We start from the raw sequence: 18,927 nt of genomic DNA, 5'->3' as shown, positions 1-18,927 counted from the left end.
ATTTCTCTCTCGCTGAGTACCGCTCCCTTACACTTTCATCCTCACAGTAGCTCACGGACAGCGTGCTCAGAGCCCAACGTCAGTCACCTTCATACACGAGCTTTCCAAAGTCATGGCTGAATTCACCTATTCGAATTTGGTACAGACATGTTTTTAAACATTTCTCATGAAAACATGATGCGTAGAATATTTTTTTTGGTAATAATGAAGCTACACAAATAATATTCAAAGTATGAGCTGCAAAATTCGGACGTTGTTACTTTATTATTATTATTATTATTATTATTATTATTATTATTATTATTATTATTATTATTATTATTATTCGTTCGTAATCTGTTTACCCTCCAGGATTGGTTTTTCCCTCGGACTCAGCGAGGGATCCCACCTCTACTGCCTCAAGGACAGTGTTCTGGAGCTTCAGACTCTGGGTCGGGGATACAACTGGGAAGGATGACCAATACCTCACCCAGGCGGCCTCACCTGCTATGCTGAACAGGGGCCTTGTGGGGGAATGGGAAGTTTGGAAGAGATAGACAAGGAAGAGGGAAAGAAGCGGCCGTGGCCTAAAGTTAGGAACCATCCCGGCATTTGCCTGGAAGAGAAGTAGGAAACCACGGAAAACCACTTCCAGGATGGCTGAGGAGGAAATCGAACCCATCTCTACTCACTTGACCTCCCGAGGCTGAGTGGACCCCGTTCCAGCTCTCGTACCACTACTTTTCAAATTTCGTGGCAGAGCCGGGAATCGAACCCGGGCCTCTGGGGGTGGCAGCTAATCACACTAACCACTACACCACAGAGGCGAACATTATTATTATTACATAACTATTTATTATATGTTTGTAACTATTATTATTTTATTCTAACAAACAACTGCTATTTGCTCTAACAGTATTTAAAATGCACAAACAAAATTGAAACAAATAATGTGTAAATAAACTCCCATCTAAACTATAGGCGGCTGCTGTGGCAGGTCCATCTATTCTATGTTAAGATGTCTTGAAGGAAACGAACTGCTGGCCCACTCAGTTAAGTAAAAGTGCGTTCGAATAGCGGAGAGACTGAACGTATACAGTATGTGTTTCTGGGACAGGCCGTCAGTCTCACAGCAACTCATAGTGTTGATCGTGATGTAATAGCGAGGAAAGCAACAGCCAACTACCTCACTTCGCTGGTGCTATGTGTGGACCCAACCAGCCTCCGGGCTAAAAATTTCACACACAGATCTTAAAAGGTGGGAGTGGGGGTGATTTTTTTAAGGCCCCCTATTAATTGTAATCACAAGAAAAATAGGTCAGGACATCGGTGCAAGAAACCGAAGTGCCGCGAACGGCGTCGAAATGAATACTGACGAACTGATCGTCATTTTAGTCGCCTCTTACAACAGACATTTTAACTTGAGCGTCAAGTTAGAGCTAATAATAATAATAATAATAATGCTATTAGAGGAGCCGTATTGCTCCGCAGCATTCGTTATGAAATGAAATGGCGTATGGCTTTTAGTGCCGGGAGTGTCCGAGGACAAGTTCGGCTCGCCAGGTGCAGGTCTTTTGAGTTGACGCACGTAGGCGATCTGCGCGTCGTGATGAGGATGAAATGATGATGAAGACGTCACATACACCCAGTCCCCGTACCTGCGGAATTAACCAATTATGGTTAAAAATCCCGACCCTGCCGGGAATCGAACCCGGGACCCCTGTGACCAAAGGCCAGCACGCTAATCATTTAGCCACGGAGCCGGACATTCGTTATAAATAGGTCAGATAACTCGTCTTTTTATGCCTGTCGTAGTCATATTGTTTTCCCTGCCCCTTTCAATGACTTTATGAACATTTAATAAGAAGCGCGTTATCGTATGCCGCAGTTCATCCATTTGGACGTCATCATGCCGTCTGTTTGGTAAAACTCTATCCATATATTCGCTTTTTGATCCCTCTGTTCCTGATGTAAAACTAACTTGGTATTGAACGCATGACCTTAAAGGGTTCAGTATTGTGTCATAGAAGGCAATGGTATTTTTAACCATAGTTCTTCTATATAGAATGGTTGTCTTGGGAGCTCATAATTTAGTCTCGAAGGAGCGTTTTTTGCCAGGCAGAGAAATTTTTTAAGATACATGGCTCTCACTCTTAGCTAGGTTATCCTTCTATAGGTGTTCCCAGATAAAGATGGGGTCTGTTTGTACGTAGACATTTTTTCTCTTCTGCCATATGTTGAATCTGTTAGAGAATCAAAGAGTATCTAGCAGGGAATAGCATTCTTCCGTGATCAGAGGAAGTGTGTACTTTCCGGCTTGAAGGTAGTAATCAAACATGGCTGCATGCAGTGATATTATTTAGGATGAAAATCACATTTATCAGAATACTGATGAAATTGTTTGTCGCTTAGGAACCTGCCAAGTACAGAATGTATCACGGGTATCGGAAAGCCTCCGCCTGCAAACATGGAGTTACCACTTAAAGACTTGATTTTATGATTACTCAAATTTGCTTTAACTTGGAGACATATCACTGTCTCGTGATTCACCGGCAGGTAATTCCGGAGAGAATAGATTAAAATGAAGCAAATCAGTCCAGTGGAACAGACGGACGGTTTTGCCAAAGCTGTTCTTAGTAAACTCTGTTGATATATACATAATACGACCTCACCCACCGTGACCAGGCATGTTATTTGAACGCCATGTAGGCTGCCTGCCCGGCAGTTTAACAGATGGCTGAGTAAAATAGGAGAGTGTTTTCCTAAGTAACGTGTCACATGCCAGCAGCCAATGGATTTTCGCTCTTCAAAAAGTCCGACTACTTGTTACTCGCGATCTTCTGACCTGTACGGAGCGACACTCCACAAGGTGAGAGTGGGTGATCAAGTGAGAACAAGGCCATAAAATTCTGTTATAGACTCAGCTGTGATGAACAAAGGGATGTATGGACGACCCAGATGTTGTCCAAGTGAAGGGCGAGCGAGTTAGAAAGGCACACGTACGCCTTTAGAAAGTCGCCTTCTCTCTGAGATCACCCAAATTCTTTATTACTGCTGAATGGCACTTTGCTGCATTCTTCTAAATGTAGCAGCCGAAATCCTATTATTATTATTATTATTATTATTATTATTATTATTATTATTATTATTATTATTATTATTATTATTATTATTATTATTATTATTATTATTATTATTATTATTATTATTATTATTCTCGGTAGCATCCAGTGTTGCCAACAAAAAATATTTTATCCGCTAAATTTTATGATATAGATGTTGATTCCCTTAGGGAATCTGAAATATTTGTCCCGAATAAGTAAATTTATAATGCCAATATACACGGTCCGTTATTGGACATTATAAATTTTCCAGTTAACTCTTTCCTGGTTGCCATCGTTTCGCCCTCGTGTGCTAGGTTGGGCTCATCAGTTGGTACCTAGCACACCTACCAAGACGCATGGCTAGTGCATACCGTAGAGGCCACTGCGTAGGCTATTTCGGGACAAATATTTCAGATTCCCTATGGGAATCAACATCTATATCATCTGATGGCCAAGCAGTCATCAATTTTTGGTAGTGAGACAAGGTCTCTCATTGTGCATTGGCACTGCCGGTGGCTTCAAATAGCCGTCGGCTGGCCTCAGAATGCTTTTCCAGTTTCACTTCTAGACAAATGCGAGGAGAGATCGGCCCCCTCCACCTCCTTATCCCACTTCATCATCTCCTCAACTGAGGTTGCCGACGGGAAGGGAATCCTTCTCCCCTCAACCTCTGTTCTGTATCAGTAAACGGGACTAAGGGAGGTAGTTTTAATTCTAAACTGTCAATGTCACTAAGCTACATACTACAATCAGAGAACCAGAACACGAAACTGTGCTATTCAGAAGACAATCTCCACGTATTGTTTTAAATGTTGAAGTTGTCTTCCATCAGTTGCAGGTAGGACCCAGTCATAACGAGGAGTGGGGAGGAAACTGCATGATCCAGTGTTATGGATTAAGAATAAGAAACGAAATTTTCAAGTTATGTAAGGTTCGATATATCATCAGTATATTAAATTGCCGTCGTCCGTCGGGTTTCCGTCAGGAAAGAGCTTTCGAGCTGGGGTTGGCTTTTGCCAGAGTGTAAAGAACTTGGGAGTAACTCTCGTGGCCAGATCAGAGGAGCTTTTGCCACGCTCCACGGTTTAAACAATTTCAAATTTATGTTACCCAGTCTTACGCTGAGCTCGGATGGCTACGCTGCATACCTTGACTTCACTGCACCGAATCCTTACCTTACAGTCCCCAACCTACCTGTATGAACGATTTCACAGCCTTTCTGCACACCATGAGAAAGACACCAGAGCGCTGAACAACACATTCATCGCCATTCCTAAACATAAATCCTCAGCTTACAATTCCTTCACTGTTGTGGCCAGCCGTGAACGGAACTCCCTTCCGCAGGGATATCAAACCACGGAGTGTGCTCAAAATACCTCTATGGGATTAGCTCGTAGAATCATCATCATCAAGCCATGATCGTTACTGTTAGTAGTACTCAGATGTGGTTCCCATTTTAATCTTTATCTCGATCCCTATTTTCCAAAACATTTTACCCACAGGTCGAACATGGTTACTAAAACTTTTGTCAATGTGAGAGCATTAAATTGCAAATGACAGTACGGTTATATAAATTATTATTATTATTATTATTATTATTATTATTATTATTATTATTATTAGTAGTAGTAGTAGTAGTAGTAGTATTGTAATATTTTAATTTCCTCATAGGTATTATATTATTGTACTTAGGAAGAAAATGTCATTTCATTTTATATTGCGGAGTATATTAGATATGTAATGTACAGTAATATAGCACAGTAGTATAGTGATATGTTTCAGCTTTTCATATTTATGTATTCACTGGTCAAGAACATACACAGACGTCCCTAACTTTGCCACTTAAAACATATCTATAAGTATCATGCAGAAATAAGTTATTATTTTACTTTAGTCACTATTTTTCTTGTCATGGCAAGAAAGCAATTTATTGTATTATTTAGCCTTCGGCTAGACACACTTATACAATATTGGCAGCACTTATAGTGACACGTCAAGATCGTCCAACACGTTTTTGCCAGCGCTGAGACGTTGACAAAGTCACAGGAAGATCCAGCAAACGCCGTCATTGAACGCTCGTGGACAAATATCTCCGCAGTCAATCCTGTCAAAAGGTTTTTCGAGGCAAATCAAAAACAGGCTGAAGATGACTGATCGTTAAGACGGCAAGTCTTTACAGTTTGACATCGTGATGGTTCGAGTCCCGCTTGTAGAAGAAAAATTCACCATTAGGATGTTGGCCGACAGAGTAGGAGAGGTGGTGGTATACAATTTCTAAATACGTGCCAAAAGCTTGGATTCAATCCAAACCTCTCCGTAGTGCTCATATGGAGTGAGGGAATATGACGCTGTTAACGGTGATTCACCCGTCGGATGGAAATGTTAAGCCTTGCTGTTATTCGATAATGGTAGGCTATATGCCCTACCTCATCATCAGGCAGATCACCCACAGGCGGGAAGAAAAGACCTGTGCCAGACGAGCCGAACATGTCATCGGACACCCCCGGCACTAATGCTTGCCATCCCCACACGCCACTGATCTGATGCGCTGTTTAAACTTATAGTGATTTACATTTGACCACAACAGTTCGCTGAACAGGAAGTGCGATAAGTACTCCCTTACTATCTCCACCTACTAACCACATTCTTCGCTAGAGACGTTGCGAGGAGATACCCGGCGGGTACTGTTCAGCGGAGCGCGACCATCCGACAATAAGACAGACCTTCACCGGAAAGGAGGTCCCCATCGGGCCAGTGTTCTCTCTCTTTTCTGCATTTATTTAACTATCACACAGTAATTATTGACCAGCTCATAAATATGTTGTGAAAGCTTGGGCTGCTCCGCCTATAATATATTTCCTGGACGTGAGTCGCGTTTTATGAACGAACTACTTAAGTATAGCGCTAGAAACTTATCAGATCCCTTGAGAGTAAGATGTGTGAAAGCTAGTAGCTATTTGTACGGAACCACATCATACACATAACTAGGATTTATCCACCCTATATTCCTGGGCTGCCTATCAGGCAGTCATTTAAATGTTGAGTTTGTTACAATTTTCGGTGTTTATCACGGTTTTTTGTTGCTCTTCAATAACAGGATTCCTGAAGATGAAGATCGATCCTTTTCAAGGCCAACACTGTGATCCTGTTTAAGACGTCAGTCTGCATAAAAGAAATTTGCCGGAAGTCCACGACGAGGTTCCACACGTTGCCACCTTTAGGCCGAATGTCCTTTCCCTGGAGACATTTTAAACCTTGTTAAGGGCAGATCTAATGTGCATAAAGTATAGATAAAAAATTGTGTACGGAAATTTGCCTAGAAACCTTCACTTAGCGGATCAAATTAGAGTGGAGCAGTGGGATATCGCGGGTTCAAACCCGGCTGAGGTAGTCGGGCATGTCGTACTATGTTAACAAAGAGATCCATCTATCGTTTAAATAACATTTTCCAATATTTATGGCACTGACGATAGCTGTGGTCACAAACCAGAAAGTAACATTTCATGACGACCTCTTGTACGGGAAAAAGGCCGCATAGTTGCCAAGTTAGACGACACACAGATTTAGCTGCAGTGGCATTGAAAAGACGCATTTTTGTGGAAAATTATATGAATGATACGACAAGACAAAAATTCATTATTTTATTACATGTTATAAAAAATCAAACCAAATTTCAAGTTTCTCTTTCGAACACCATAAAACTTGAGGTAATAGTGATGTTTAGAATTATTTATTTAAGTAAGAAATGCACAGACAGTCACTGGCACTGATATCCTGTATTTTACACAGTTCGATTCTTTTTTTGTTTTGTGAAGTTCATAGACAACATCAATTGAAAATCTTTACAGAAAATAATTAGTCTCAACGGCATAAACTGATTCTCCATAATAGTGAGGTCTAGACTGCTTGGTATAAAGATTTTTCAACTCTTGGCTTAGCTAATACTCTGTGCCAAGTTAATCTCATTACATCAATCATCAGTGATCTGCATTTAGGGCTATCACCCAGGTGCAGATTCCCTAACAATTGTTTACCTACCTTTCTTAACACGTTTTCTAAGAACTTGGAAATGTTTCGATAATTTACTCCAATCCCTAACTCCTCATCCTATAAACGAACATTTCCCCTAATTTGTCCCCTCGAATTCGAACTTTATCTTCATATGATCTTTCCTACTTTTAAAAGCTCCGCTCAATTTTATTCGTCTACTAATGTTCTTCCATGCCATCTGTCCACTGACAGGTCGTAACATACCGCTAAGTCGGGCAGCTCGTCTCCTATCTCCCAAGCCCAAAGTTTGCAACAGTTTCGTAACACAACCCTTTTGTCGGAAATCACACAGAACAAACTGTGCTGCTTTCCTTTGCGTATTGTCCAGTTCTCGTATGAAGTAGTCCTGGTGTGGGGTCTTATCAGAGACTTATACGTCCTCTCTTTTACATCCTTATTACAACCCCTAAATGTTCTCATGACCATAAGAAGAGATCCGTAACCTTCATATACAACCCCGTTTACGTCATCACCCCAATGAAGATAATTCCTTACATTAAACCCTAGCTACTTAAGAGCGTTCCCCATGAGTTACTATCACCCCATCAACAGAGTAATTAAAACTTAGAGGACTCTTCCTCTTAGTGGATCAAAGTGTCTGTCATGATTCAAATATTTCACAATATGTGCTGTAACAATATTTCGAACAATTAAAGATGAAGGCACATTATGAGGACATACGTCTCATGTGCCGGCCAAGACAAGACTGCAGAAATCAAGTTCACAAGAGGTGTGTTTCTGAAAATATGTATGCAACCGTGACCTCGTGGGCTGTGCTGAAGGATGGGCACTGAAGACTTCGTCAATGAACTGAAATGTTGAAGATGACACGTCACCAGCGAGGAGGTGGAACTGGCAAAACACAGAAGAGCGGTCTATTTCAGTCACGTCTTAAATATAGCCTGGTACAAAATTCTATGAGAATAGAAGGGAGAAACAGGATATGAACCTTGAACAGCACCGACCTTCTGTGTGGAGAACAGGACACGTGGAGGAGCTGTGAGAGGGCTAAAGCAAAATGTGTTTTACTGTATTTGTGATCACATGTCGCGATCGGAGTTTAACAATTACTAGCACTCGAGTTGGGTGAACTGAACATTGCTAAAAGTCACGTATTGATGAGTAAACATTCAGTCAGCGTAATTACATCCCACAGATGCCATGGCTTCTTCCTCACAACACAAGAACAGTTGAAACATTTCCCAAATATCATGAGCGTGAGTCCGGTCAGTTCAACTGAGTTAGTAACATCTGTCTTGAAGGAGCCTTTGACTAGCCGAAAGTGTTCGGTTCTCTTTCCCAAATATAGAAATGAAAAGTGTCACTTGGTACCCATACGTTACTAATTGCTTGCTGGACAGGCCCGTGACAGTAAACACGGTGACGTGGCCTGTGGACAGAGCTGCTCAACAGCAGTAGGGAAAGGAATATTGAGGATGTCACTAAGATTTATGATCTACTTAAAATGTTAGAAGTGCTTCCTTTGACTTCTCAAATATCAAACTGTTGTAGTAAGCGTCTTCATGTTTGTAACAACGTGTGATAAAACCATCAGGACCGAGCTCGATAGCTGCAGTCGCTTAAGTGCGGCCGGTATCAAGTATTCGGGAGATAGTAGGTTCGAACCCCACTGTAGGCAGCCCTGAAAATGGTTTTCCGTGGTTTCCCATTTTCACACCAGGCAAATGCTGGGGCTGTACCTTAATTAAGGCCACACGGCCGCTTCCCTCCCACTCCTAGCCCTTCCCTTTCCCATCGTCGCCATAAGACCTATCTATGTCGGTGCGACGTAAAGCAACTAGCAAAGAAAAAGCCATCGGTGTTCACAGGAAGCAGTGAAGGGGTGGGAGGGGTGACTATTGTTTTAAGAGGAAGCATAACTAAGCTTTCTAGTAAATTACCATATTTATTGCCATATTCCGTCACTTGTGTAAAATAAAGAGCTGTGAAAGAAATTCATTTAGTTAGTCCGTTAATTAATTAGTTAGTTAGTTAGTTAGCTACTCTCCTCATACAATTGCTCTGTTTGCCGCAGGACGAGCGAGTTGGTGGCGCTCATGGCGCTATCCACCACACTGTTCCTCTTCATCCACACCAGGGACCTCAACAGTAAACTGCGACAGATGGAGGTCAAACTGCAGCCAGAGGACAATGAGCTATCTGGTGAGTACCACATCACTCGTCCCGTATGTGTATTCCTTCTCGCTCGAGGACTGGGTGTATGTTTTCGTCTTCTCTTCATCTGCACACAACACAACACAACACAACACAACACAACACAACACAACACAACACAACACAGAAACACTCAATCCCTCCACATAGGAAAGGGCATCCGGCCGAAAAACTGGACCAAACCATTCAAATTGCCAACGACAATAAAAAGGCAAGGAATAAGAAGAATTATGTTATCACAAAAATTTTGCAATTTATTCCAGGTAACTCTGACCCTTCGCCCACGGTCGGCAAAAGCGTCTTTGCTATATGGAAATAAAGAAGGCCCAAAATCCGTACCGTGTCTACGTAACGCTTTAAATCCTGCAGATAACCTACTTGTTTAGAATTATTATTTACCAAAATGATCCAAGTTTAATATAATAATGCTCGAATTTCAAATTGCTGTTGTGTGGATAAACTAAAAGTATAACGGAAGTATTCAATTTCCCACTTTTCAAAATAGTTTTAAAGCTTTTAGGGTTTTGACGTTACCCTTTTATAATAATAAGAAGAAGAAGAATAAGAAGAAGAAGAATGTTATTGTTTTACATCCCACTAACTACTTCTGAAGGTTTTCGGAGACGCCGAGCTGCCGGAATTTTGTCCCGCAGGAGTTCCTTTACGTGCAAGTAAATCTACCGACAAGAGGTTGACGTATTTGAGCACCTTTAAATACCAACGGACTGAGCCAGGATCGAATCTGCCAAGTTGGGGTCAGAAAGGCAGTGCCTCAACCGTCTGAGCCACTCAGCCTAGCACCCTTTTAGAAATCTGAGGTAAATTTGCTAAGGAATCCTACTTTAGGTGTAGGAAACTTCGACACAAAGCGACGTGCTTTAATCGCGCTCGGCAAACCGCATGTTATCAATATGTCGACAACTACGGTATCTGGCCACAATTTACCACTTCCCTTGCATTTTTAATTTATCATTTTAAAATGCAATAGGAATTCGAAATTCGAACAGAATTACATTAAACTTATTTCTATAACAATAGTACCAACCACATATTTTTTACATTTAAAATAACTTCGATTTAAAGCGGTACAAAAAGCGTTACAGATGTTTTATATACGGTACATTTACAATAAGAAAATGCACCAAATTTCGATCTGCGATGTCCCGTGATGATATAAAGGCATACAATAGTTTTATGAAATACTACTTTGAGGAATAAACTTTTATTGTTCGAGGTACAACGTTAAGTAAAAGGAATGTCTACTGACATCTACAGTAAAGCCATCTTTGCTGCCCATAGTGTGGAAAGTCTTGTAAGACTGATGTGTTTTTCTGACTTCTAGTGCGCATTCACACCGACTTAACAAGTACCCAGGATGTCAGCAACGTTCTGAGACCAGTCGAGCTTCTATTCCTGCCAGGGTCAGTTCCCAAGCCATATAATATCACCAAGACAAGACCCGTTGTGTCGTGCGTATGTTTATAATCACTATAAAATATCAAAGCCATCTTAGCAAACAGTGCTGATGATAGTATTATTATTAACAATCACAAACAGTCGTATCAGCACACTATTTTAAATCCAAAACCGGTTTCCACCATCACTGTAAAAATTATTTACAACATTTAAGTCCACATGAGTGTGTCGTCAAAATGAGTTCAAATAAGTTTAAAAGATTAAAATAGAGCCCTGTTGAGATCAACTGTAAGATAAGGAAAAGAAATAGTATGCAAACAATCCGTATAACTTTACAATGTTGCTGTAAAAAGTGCGACATACCTCGTGTAAAGGCTCTTGATCGAGTTCAGTTTTAAGTACGGAGCGCGTGGAATCATATGGCATTACGTCACCTAAAGGTTGTGAATAAAATGTTGCTTGCAACCGTTTCATTTAAAATTTTATCCGGTTCCATTATCTGTGCCAAGGTATCTCGATGTCCGCAAAAGCGGAACACATTTGTACTTTACTGCCTTAAAATGTTTCTGGTATTTCTGACTAAGGTTCGCCCAGTCCTTCCTGTATAAAACATTTTGTAGTCGTCACAAGTGAATATATATACTCCCGAAATGATGTGAAGATATTTTTTGTTGATACTATGTGTATTATATATACGTGTTCAGATATTTTGTTTCTGGTTCTGAAGGCTGTTTTGAGTTACTCATGGGAATTTTTAATAACCTGTTAATATAGCTGTTGTAAGCTGCTTGCTTGTGAGTTCCTGGGCGGGGGGGGGGGAGTTTTTGTTGATGGTGGTGACGGAATGTGCGTATGTTTCTTATATTCCACTTATACTGTATCGTGCAAGATCACCATATTTTTGGAATGAATTATTATTTTTATTTAGTTAAGAAGGAATCCATAATTCAACAAAGTTTTCCGTAGTTTCCCATTTTCACACCAGGCAAGTGCTGGGGCTGTACCTTAATTAAACCCACGGTAGCTTTCCTTCCCCAATCCGAGCTCTTTCCTGCCCCACCGTCTCCAGAAGACCTGTCTGTTTCGGTGCGAAATAAAGTAACTTGTAAAAAAAGGAAAATTCGACTTAGTTAATATCACTTGTAAGCTTTTCAATCTGTCGAAACACAAAATTTCCTTAGTACACTATAATATACTTGTAAAGAAATTGTCATTATAACTAGAATGACATGTTTCGTTCTACAAGAACATTGTCACATTCTATCAAATTATTTTTAAGCCATGCGTATATTATGAACAAATTTGTTTACCTTGACCAGCTTCTGCCACGCCCGCCGTGCCCTGCACCGCGTAACACCAGAGCGCAGTCTATTCAGTGCTCTCCAATTCACCCAATCTGTGACATGGCCAGGAGGGAGTTCCTCTTTTGGGGTCATCCATTGACTGATCCTCGTATGTTGACTCCTGACGCGCCATTCTTGAATTCTTGAGAACAACAGTGCCTTCTATGATTGCACTTTTAGTAACCTACATAAAGGTCTCGTTTGCCGTGCCACTGCCTAAATTCGTATAATTTCCTAGAGATATGAATCACCTGACCCATATTCCAACCGAACTTTTCGTCGGAGTAGCCTCCTGTGAGATTTATTAAGGGCTAATGAAAATAGTGTGAAATGTTGTTTTACTATTTTAACTAATTTAGTAGTGTGAAGAGGGGAGAATGTATCAGATATGTGTGGTCGTCATATTTTACAGGTATGCTATGCGTTTCATTTCGTGTTTCGACATCGACACACATAAAAACTTACAAATTATATAGATTGAAAACGACTGGGGCATGATCAAACGAGGGTAGAGCGTTTGAATGTTTTGCGTGAGAATGTTGATGGTCTGTGGCAACGGCTGAATAAATGTGGATGACTTTTTCTCAGGATGTGATTAAAGCGCTATTTGATTCTATGGCCAAACGACTAGAGCAGACCATGATTTATTCTCTACATCCTGTCCGTACGACAGTGAAATATGAACTATCTTCAGTGCTGCGTAACATCCTTTGAAAATACTTCTGCACGGTATTTGGATACAGCAGTGAACGTTCCCTGAAAAATCAAAATATGGCATATCTGAGTAAGACAGCTGCTGGTGGTGGTGATTATTGTTTAACGGCAGAATCCAGAGATTTTAATCTTTAAGCGTGGACCGGGTGTTTGCACTACCCCGTACATTGCTGCAACACACAACACTATCCCCCACCACACTACGGGCACTGAGTTGGGCTTGCGTAGCTGTGAGCTTGCTTTCGGGGGATGGGGAGTAGTGTTGGCTACTGAATGCATGATTCGAAGCAGTGTATCGATTCATTCAAGTGTCCGAGTGAATCGATTCACAGGAACGGCGAGCTTACGGCACACGATTCAGCTTACTCCCAGCGGACAGTGCTGAGTGGCGCACTGACTGGACGTTGACGGGGAGCCGAGCTTCCACTGCAGCGAGACAGTGAATCATGGCACATCGAAAGAATCGTGAACGAGCGCGGCTCAGTGAGACACATGACACACACGGCTCCTTATCGGCTCACTGGACACGCGGAGAGCCGAGCTTCCGCTGCAGCGAGACATACAGTGAGCCATGGCACACCGAAAGAATCGTGAACGAGCCGGCTCAGTGAGACACAAGATACGCACGGCTCCGTATCGGCTCACTGCAGTGAGACATACAGTGAGCCATGCTACACTGAAAGAATAATATGCTATAATGGACTCTCGAGCTCAGCTCATTTGAAAAAAATACCCATTTACATTCACTGTCCTCTTCTTACAGGGAGGTTTAAATAATAGATGGATTTATTTGCAGTGTTAAAAAGGTAGTTACAACATAATTCTGAAGTAGCACGTAAGTAGGTAGGCTATTAGGTTATACTATTTATTAGTTTAATGAAACTTAGTTTTATAACTTAGTTGACTTTTGACAATTAAACTCGACTTTAGCCTGCCCTATGACTATGAGTCATGCTCATGACCACTCAAAAGTACCTGTTTTATATTGGGAAGAACGGCTCAGTATTCTCTCAGTTCATATGTCACATCGTTGCACAAGACTTCAATCATATGTGGACAGACGCAATAACAGTATGTTGAATCAGAAAACCAGCGGGCTACTGTACATCTCGGGTAGCCTATACAAAATATGACGATTTAAAAAATCCTCAGCTGATAGAAAAATACATATTTTCAAAAATGACTGAGCGAGTTGTCGTGCGGTTAGTATCGCGTAGCTATGCGCTTGCATTCAGGGGATGGTGGGTTCGAATCCCACCGTCGGCAGCCGTTAAGATGGTTTTCCGTAGTTTCCGCATTTTCACACCAGGAAATGCTGGGACTGTACCTTAATTCAGGCCATGGCTGCTACCTTCCTAATCCTAACCTTTCCCATCCTGCGTCGCCGGAAACCTTCGATGTATTAGAGTAACTAGCATTTTTTCTAAGAAAGGAGTTCATAGTATGAAGACCAGATGGCAGCTGCGAGCACTGAATGCTGTTGCTGCTGCCTTACCAGCACATACTACACAGATGCAGTAGGAGCGGTGACCAATGAGCCGTGAATCGGATCGCTGTATCGATTCAGTAACGTGAACGGAATCAAATGAATCGATTCAGTAATATGAATCGAATGTCCCATCACTAATGGGGAGGGGGTGTCGAATGCTACTGTCGGCAGCCCTGAAGATGGTTTTCCGTGGTTTGCCATTTTTCGCACCAGACAAATGCTAGGGCCTGTATATTAATTAAGGTCACGGCGCTTCCTTTCCAATCTTAGCCCTTCCTCCTCTATCCGTCACCCAAACCCTTACATGTGTTAGTGTGACGTTTAAAAGCTAAAACTCAGTTTCCTATATACGGCAGATGCCACCCACCCTCGTCGGAGGGCCTTCCTTAGAAGGGCCACATCCAAGCTAGCAATAACCATACGAAATTATTATTATTATTATTAGTAGTAGTAGTAGTAGTAGTAGTAGTAGTAGTAGTAGTAATAGTAGTTGTACGTGGGGACATCCTCAGCCCGTTGCTTTGCTTTCTTGACCGCGTTCGCTATCTCTCACATCAGACCGCTCATTAGTTGAACCCCATGCCAGCCATCAGTTCACAATTAAAATCCTTGGACAAGCCTTCAGGTAAGAGGCAGGCTAGCCACACCTACACCACAACAAATAAACCATATGTCGATTAATGAATACATCAACGAGCGCAACTTGTTTAATTTGCGCGACCGCACTGTTCTCGAAATAAACTTCAAACGTCTTACATATCGAACGGAGTTTGATTGACTATTCTGGCTAAAAATGTGAAATAAACCAGTCTACGAAAGACAGTCGAACCTCCATATAACAAAAATAACTGCAAAGGTTGGCTACTTTGAAAGGTTCGATTCATAGAAAGTTCAATTTTCGTTCAATAGCAATAATTACCGTTATTCAGATGAGAAGTCTGCCGCTAGTGTATAAATGTGGATTTATCCTTACATCGATCTTCTCTATCAGAGGTTCGACTGTTGGTCGCGATCTTTGTGACCTCTGTGATACTGGATTACACTCCACGCCCTCGCTAAGTAGAAAGCCTGCCAAGTAGCCTCTTGTATAATGAAGGTAATTGTCCAGCGGCCCCTTTCTCCTCTTGTCAAACTGAGTGTGTGAAAGTGAGCAGGTGCCTTAGTAACTTCTTACGTTACTTCGGCCATGCGAATAGTTCCAATTAATATTGGAATAAAAGTTTACTCCCGTAGATATTCCTGTACAGACTGTGATGGCAGAGTTTCATTATTTTGGGCAACTGGACGTGAAACGTGCGTGTTTTAAGGCCCGTTATCTAAGAAACTCTTCCTTCAATTTTTAACACCAATTACGTCTCTTAATTCATCAAGACGGAAGCAAAACGCACTTTAAAACAATTTCCACGGAAGAGGTTACTTTTTTTTTCGATATTGGCTTTACGTCGCACCAACACAGATATGTCTTATGGCGACGATGGGAAGGAAGCGTCCGTGGCCTTAATTAAGGTACAGCCCTAGCATTTGTCTGGTGTGAAAATGGGAAACCACGGAAAACCATCTTCAAGGCTGCCGACAGTGGGGTTCGAACCTACTATCTCCTGAATACCGGATACTGGCCGCACTTAAGCGACTGCAGCTATCGAGCTCGGTAGAGGTTACTTTATGAGTCACAATGTTAATACAACGAGTACCTACAAGCGTATCCGATACTTATGTTATCCTCTTTAAAAGAAGGAAAATCACCTCTGTGGTGTAGTGGTTAGTGTGATTAGGTGCCACCCCGGAGGTCAGGGTTCGATTCCCGGCTCTGCTAGGAAATTTGAAAAGTGGTACGTGGACTGGAACGGGGTCCACTCAGCCTCGGGAGGTCAACTGAGTAGAGGGGGTTCGATTCCCACTTCACCCATTCTCGAAGTGGTTTTCCTAGGTTTCCCACTTCTGCAGGCATATGCCGGAATGGTACCTACAGTAACTTAAGGCCACGGCCGCTTCTTTACCTCTACCTTTCCTATCCCTCCCACTCTTTCCATCCACCACATGACCCCTGTTCAGCATAGCAGGTGAGGCCATATGCCTCCTCCCCAGTTTTATCTCCGACCATACGTCTCTCGCTCCAAACACTGGCGTTGGAAGGTAGAGGTGGGATCCGTCGCTGAGTCCGGGAAAAAAAACCCTGGGAGGTGCATGAACCAAATAATAATAATAATAAGAAGAAGGAGAAGGAAAATCTGTGAAAAATTCTGACGTGGTTTGTGGCATACTGCTTGGAAGAATATACTTTTCGCAAGTCTTCCTCGTAGCTTTTAGGTAATTAAAAAGTACACTATGTTTGATTGCTCTAACTGTTATGAGAAATATGTACCTCACCTAAAAATAAAATGTTAGAAATAACCAGTATCCGAATTTGATGTCTCCTCACTAACACGGATACAGTATATGCTGAGGCATCAATTATAAACGTAAGGTTGTGGCAGAAATGTATAAAACATGCACAGCTGTACTTAAATTATTATTATTATTATTATTATTATTATTATTATTATTATTATTATTATTATTATTATTATTATTATTATTATTCCAGCGTAAAGGATACATGCTAATGAAAGTGGGCTAACCTGTTTTTTCTTATTTTTTTTTACAAGATTGTTTTTTCGTACAATAAGCCAACCTTTAAGTGCTCTCAAACAACTTTCACTCCACTAGCTGACGAATTATCCGTATCCTTTCTTCAACACACGTCACATACTGCGACTGGGCCCTTCGAATCCCTATGACTGCTAAATTACCGGTTTCGTGTACTCTACAATGAGTTTCCAGTCCAGTCAGTAACTCGCGTTCTAAAAACAAGATTTGTTATACGCCTCTTTATGTAAGTAGTTGACTGAATTCATGTGTCAGAGACTAGAACTTCTTCTTCCTGGCTGTTATCTCAATTTATTGGGTTCGCACGAGATGGTGATTCGGACCAGTTTTACAGTCTCCGAGCCTGAGAATGAACCAAATCGAACCCATGGGCCTCTCAACCCAAGGAAGCGGACGAACATATTAACTCTGTTCCCTCCTACCTGAATGGAGTGGAAACTAGGTTCAAGTTAGTTTTAATTTTCATTTTGTCGGCTTAACGAGAAAACAACGAACTGGGTGTTTAAGTTCAGGGATATTTCCTCGTTAATACCAGTTGGATCAAGGAACTGCACATAATGAACATTGTGCAAGATCCTTTATGTTTCATGCACTGTTACATCAGATATAGTTGTGACTTGTTCAGTAACTTGTAGTCGAGTAATTGGCCGCGTGGTTCGGGAGATAGTGGGTTCGAACCCCACTGTCGGTGGGCCTAGAAATGGTTTTCCGTGCTTTCTCATTTTCACACCAGGCAAATTAACGCCACAGCCACTTCCTTCCCACTCCCAGCCCTTTACTGTCCTATCGTCGCCGTCAGACCTATCTCTGTCAGTGCGACGAAAGTCAGTTTTAAAATAATAATAATAATAATAATAATAATAATAATAATAATAATAATAATAATAACTTGTGGTATAGCAAGTTTTCCACATAAACTTAAAAGTTGCTGCAAAGGAAAACGTTTCTTACCTCACTTATGTCTGCTTACGGAGCTGTTTCTGATGTCATGACGTGTTGAAATATCCCTGTATATTTTTAATTGCATTTACTGATAGAATACACGTTCACAACCCTAGCCGCACGGCCAACTCGCTCATTTTCTTCATATCGCAGAGATTCCAGATTAAGCCAAGCTCCGTAATTCACAAATATTACATTTTTCATGATATACAGTATGTGTATCAGTTTTCCAAGAATACAATCGTAGTATATAATGCGGATTATTCCGATAAATCTCAGTCACTGACACCATTACTCTTGTGTTGCAATTCCTCAGCCCACAATTAGGAATAAAACTCTACATGTTTCGTGTAATATATTAAAACAGCTCAGTGCACACATAAACACTGATAGGTGACCAGACTCGATGGATAAGGAAATACGTTTTACATGACTTCTTTGCCCCCCTATCTTCACGTCAGCCGAACGTTCGGAGACGAGTCCTGCCAACTCTGGCTCATAATTTGGTGGAGGAAGGAATGGCATAACTTACGATGTGGAACACAAGCGCGGATGTAGAAGTGGGCAAGTCTCCGGAAACTGTATTGTGAAGGGAGGATTATTGGAACGCCCCTTGATGAAAACGTGTGTGTGGATGGTATTCTACGTGCAGGGAGTGAACAATAGCGGTGGTGGTGTTCAGCACTGATCATGCGCTTGAGACGGGGAAGCCTCAAAAACTGTGTGGTCATAGGCCTGGAACTGTTTAAGGTCAGTAGTTCACTGACTAGGTTCATGTCATAATGGTGTCATTTAAACATTTCTTGACGCATAAATAGAAGGCAACGAAATTATTTGAAGTATTCTCCTTTGTCTATGCACTAAACTATTCCCATCTTTTGAGCAAAATTATTGCCCTGCTACAAGTTTCTCCACGAGCACAGCTCTGTTTAGTCCTGATGTAACACAAGAGGAGGCGCTAGAAAACTATCGTCTAATGCAGGGTTTTCCAAACTTGTTATCTCTGAGACCCCTGAACACATCACAAGCATGTCCAAGGACCCCTTAGCCACTGCATTCAGTAAACAAA

The 18,927-nt window shown here is 41.5% G+C and overlaps 1 protein-coding gene across 1 annotated transcript in view; it reads left to right on the top strand.

The window, feature by feature from the left end:
- pip (heparan sulfate 2-O-sulfotransferase pipe) overlaps positions 1-18,927 on the top strand; it is a 205,061-nt gene that overhangs the window by 53,405 nt on the left and 132,729 nt on the right. Inside the window, exon 2 of the mRNA XM_067136140.2 lies at positions 9,169-9,296. Within this exon, the coding sequence (XP_066992241.1) occupies positions 9,169-9,296 (128 nt within the window). The remainder of the gene's footprint in view (positions 1-9,168; positions 9,297-18,927) is intronic.

This window comes from Anabrus simplex, chromosome 1 (assembly GCF_040414725.1).
Source record: "Anabrus simplex isolate iqAnaSimp1 chromosome 1, ASM4041472v1, whole genome shotgun sequence".
Classification (NCBI taxonomy): Eukaryota; Metazoa; Arthropoda; class Insecta; order Orthoptera; family Tettigoniidae; genus Anabrus; species Anabrus simplex.
The sequence above is the reverse complement of the archived record's forward strand: the minus strand, read 5'-3'. Positions and strand labels throughout refer to the sequence as shown.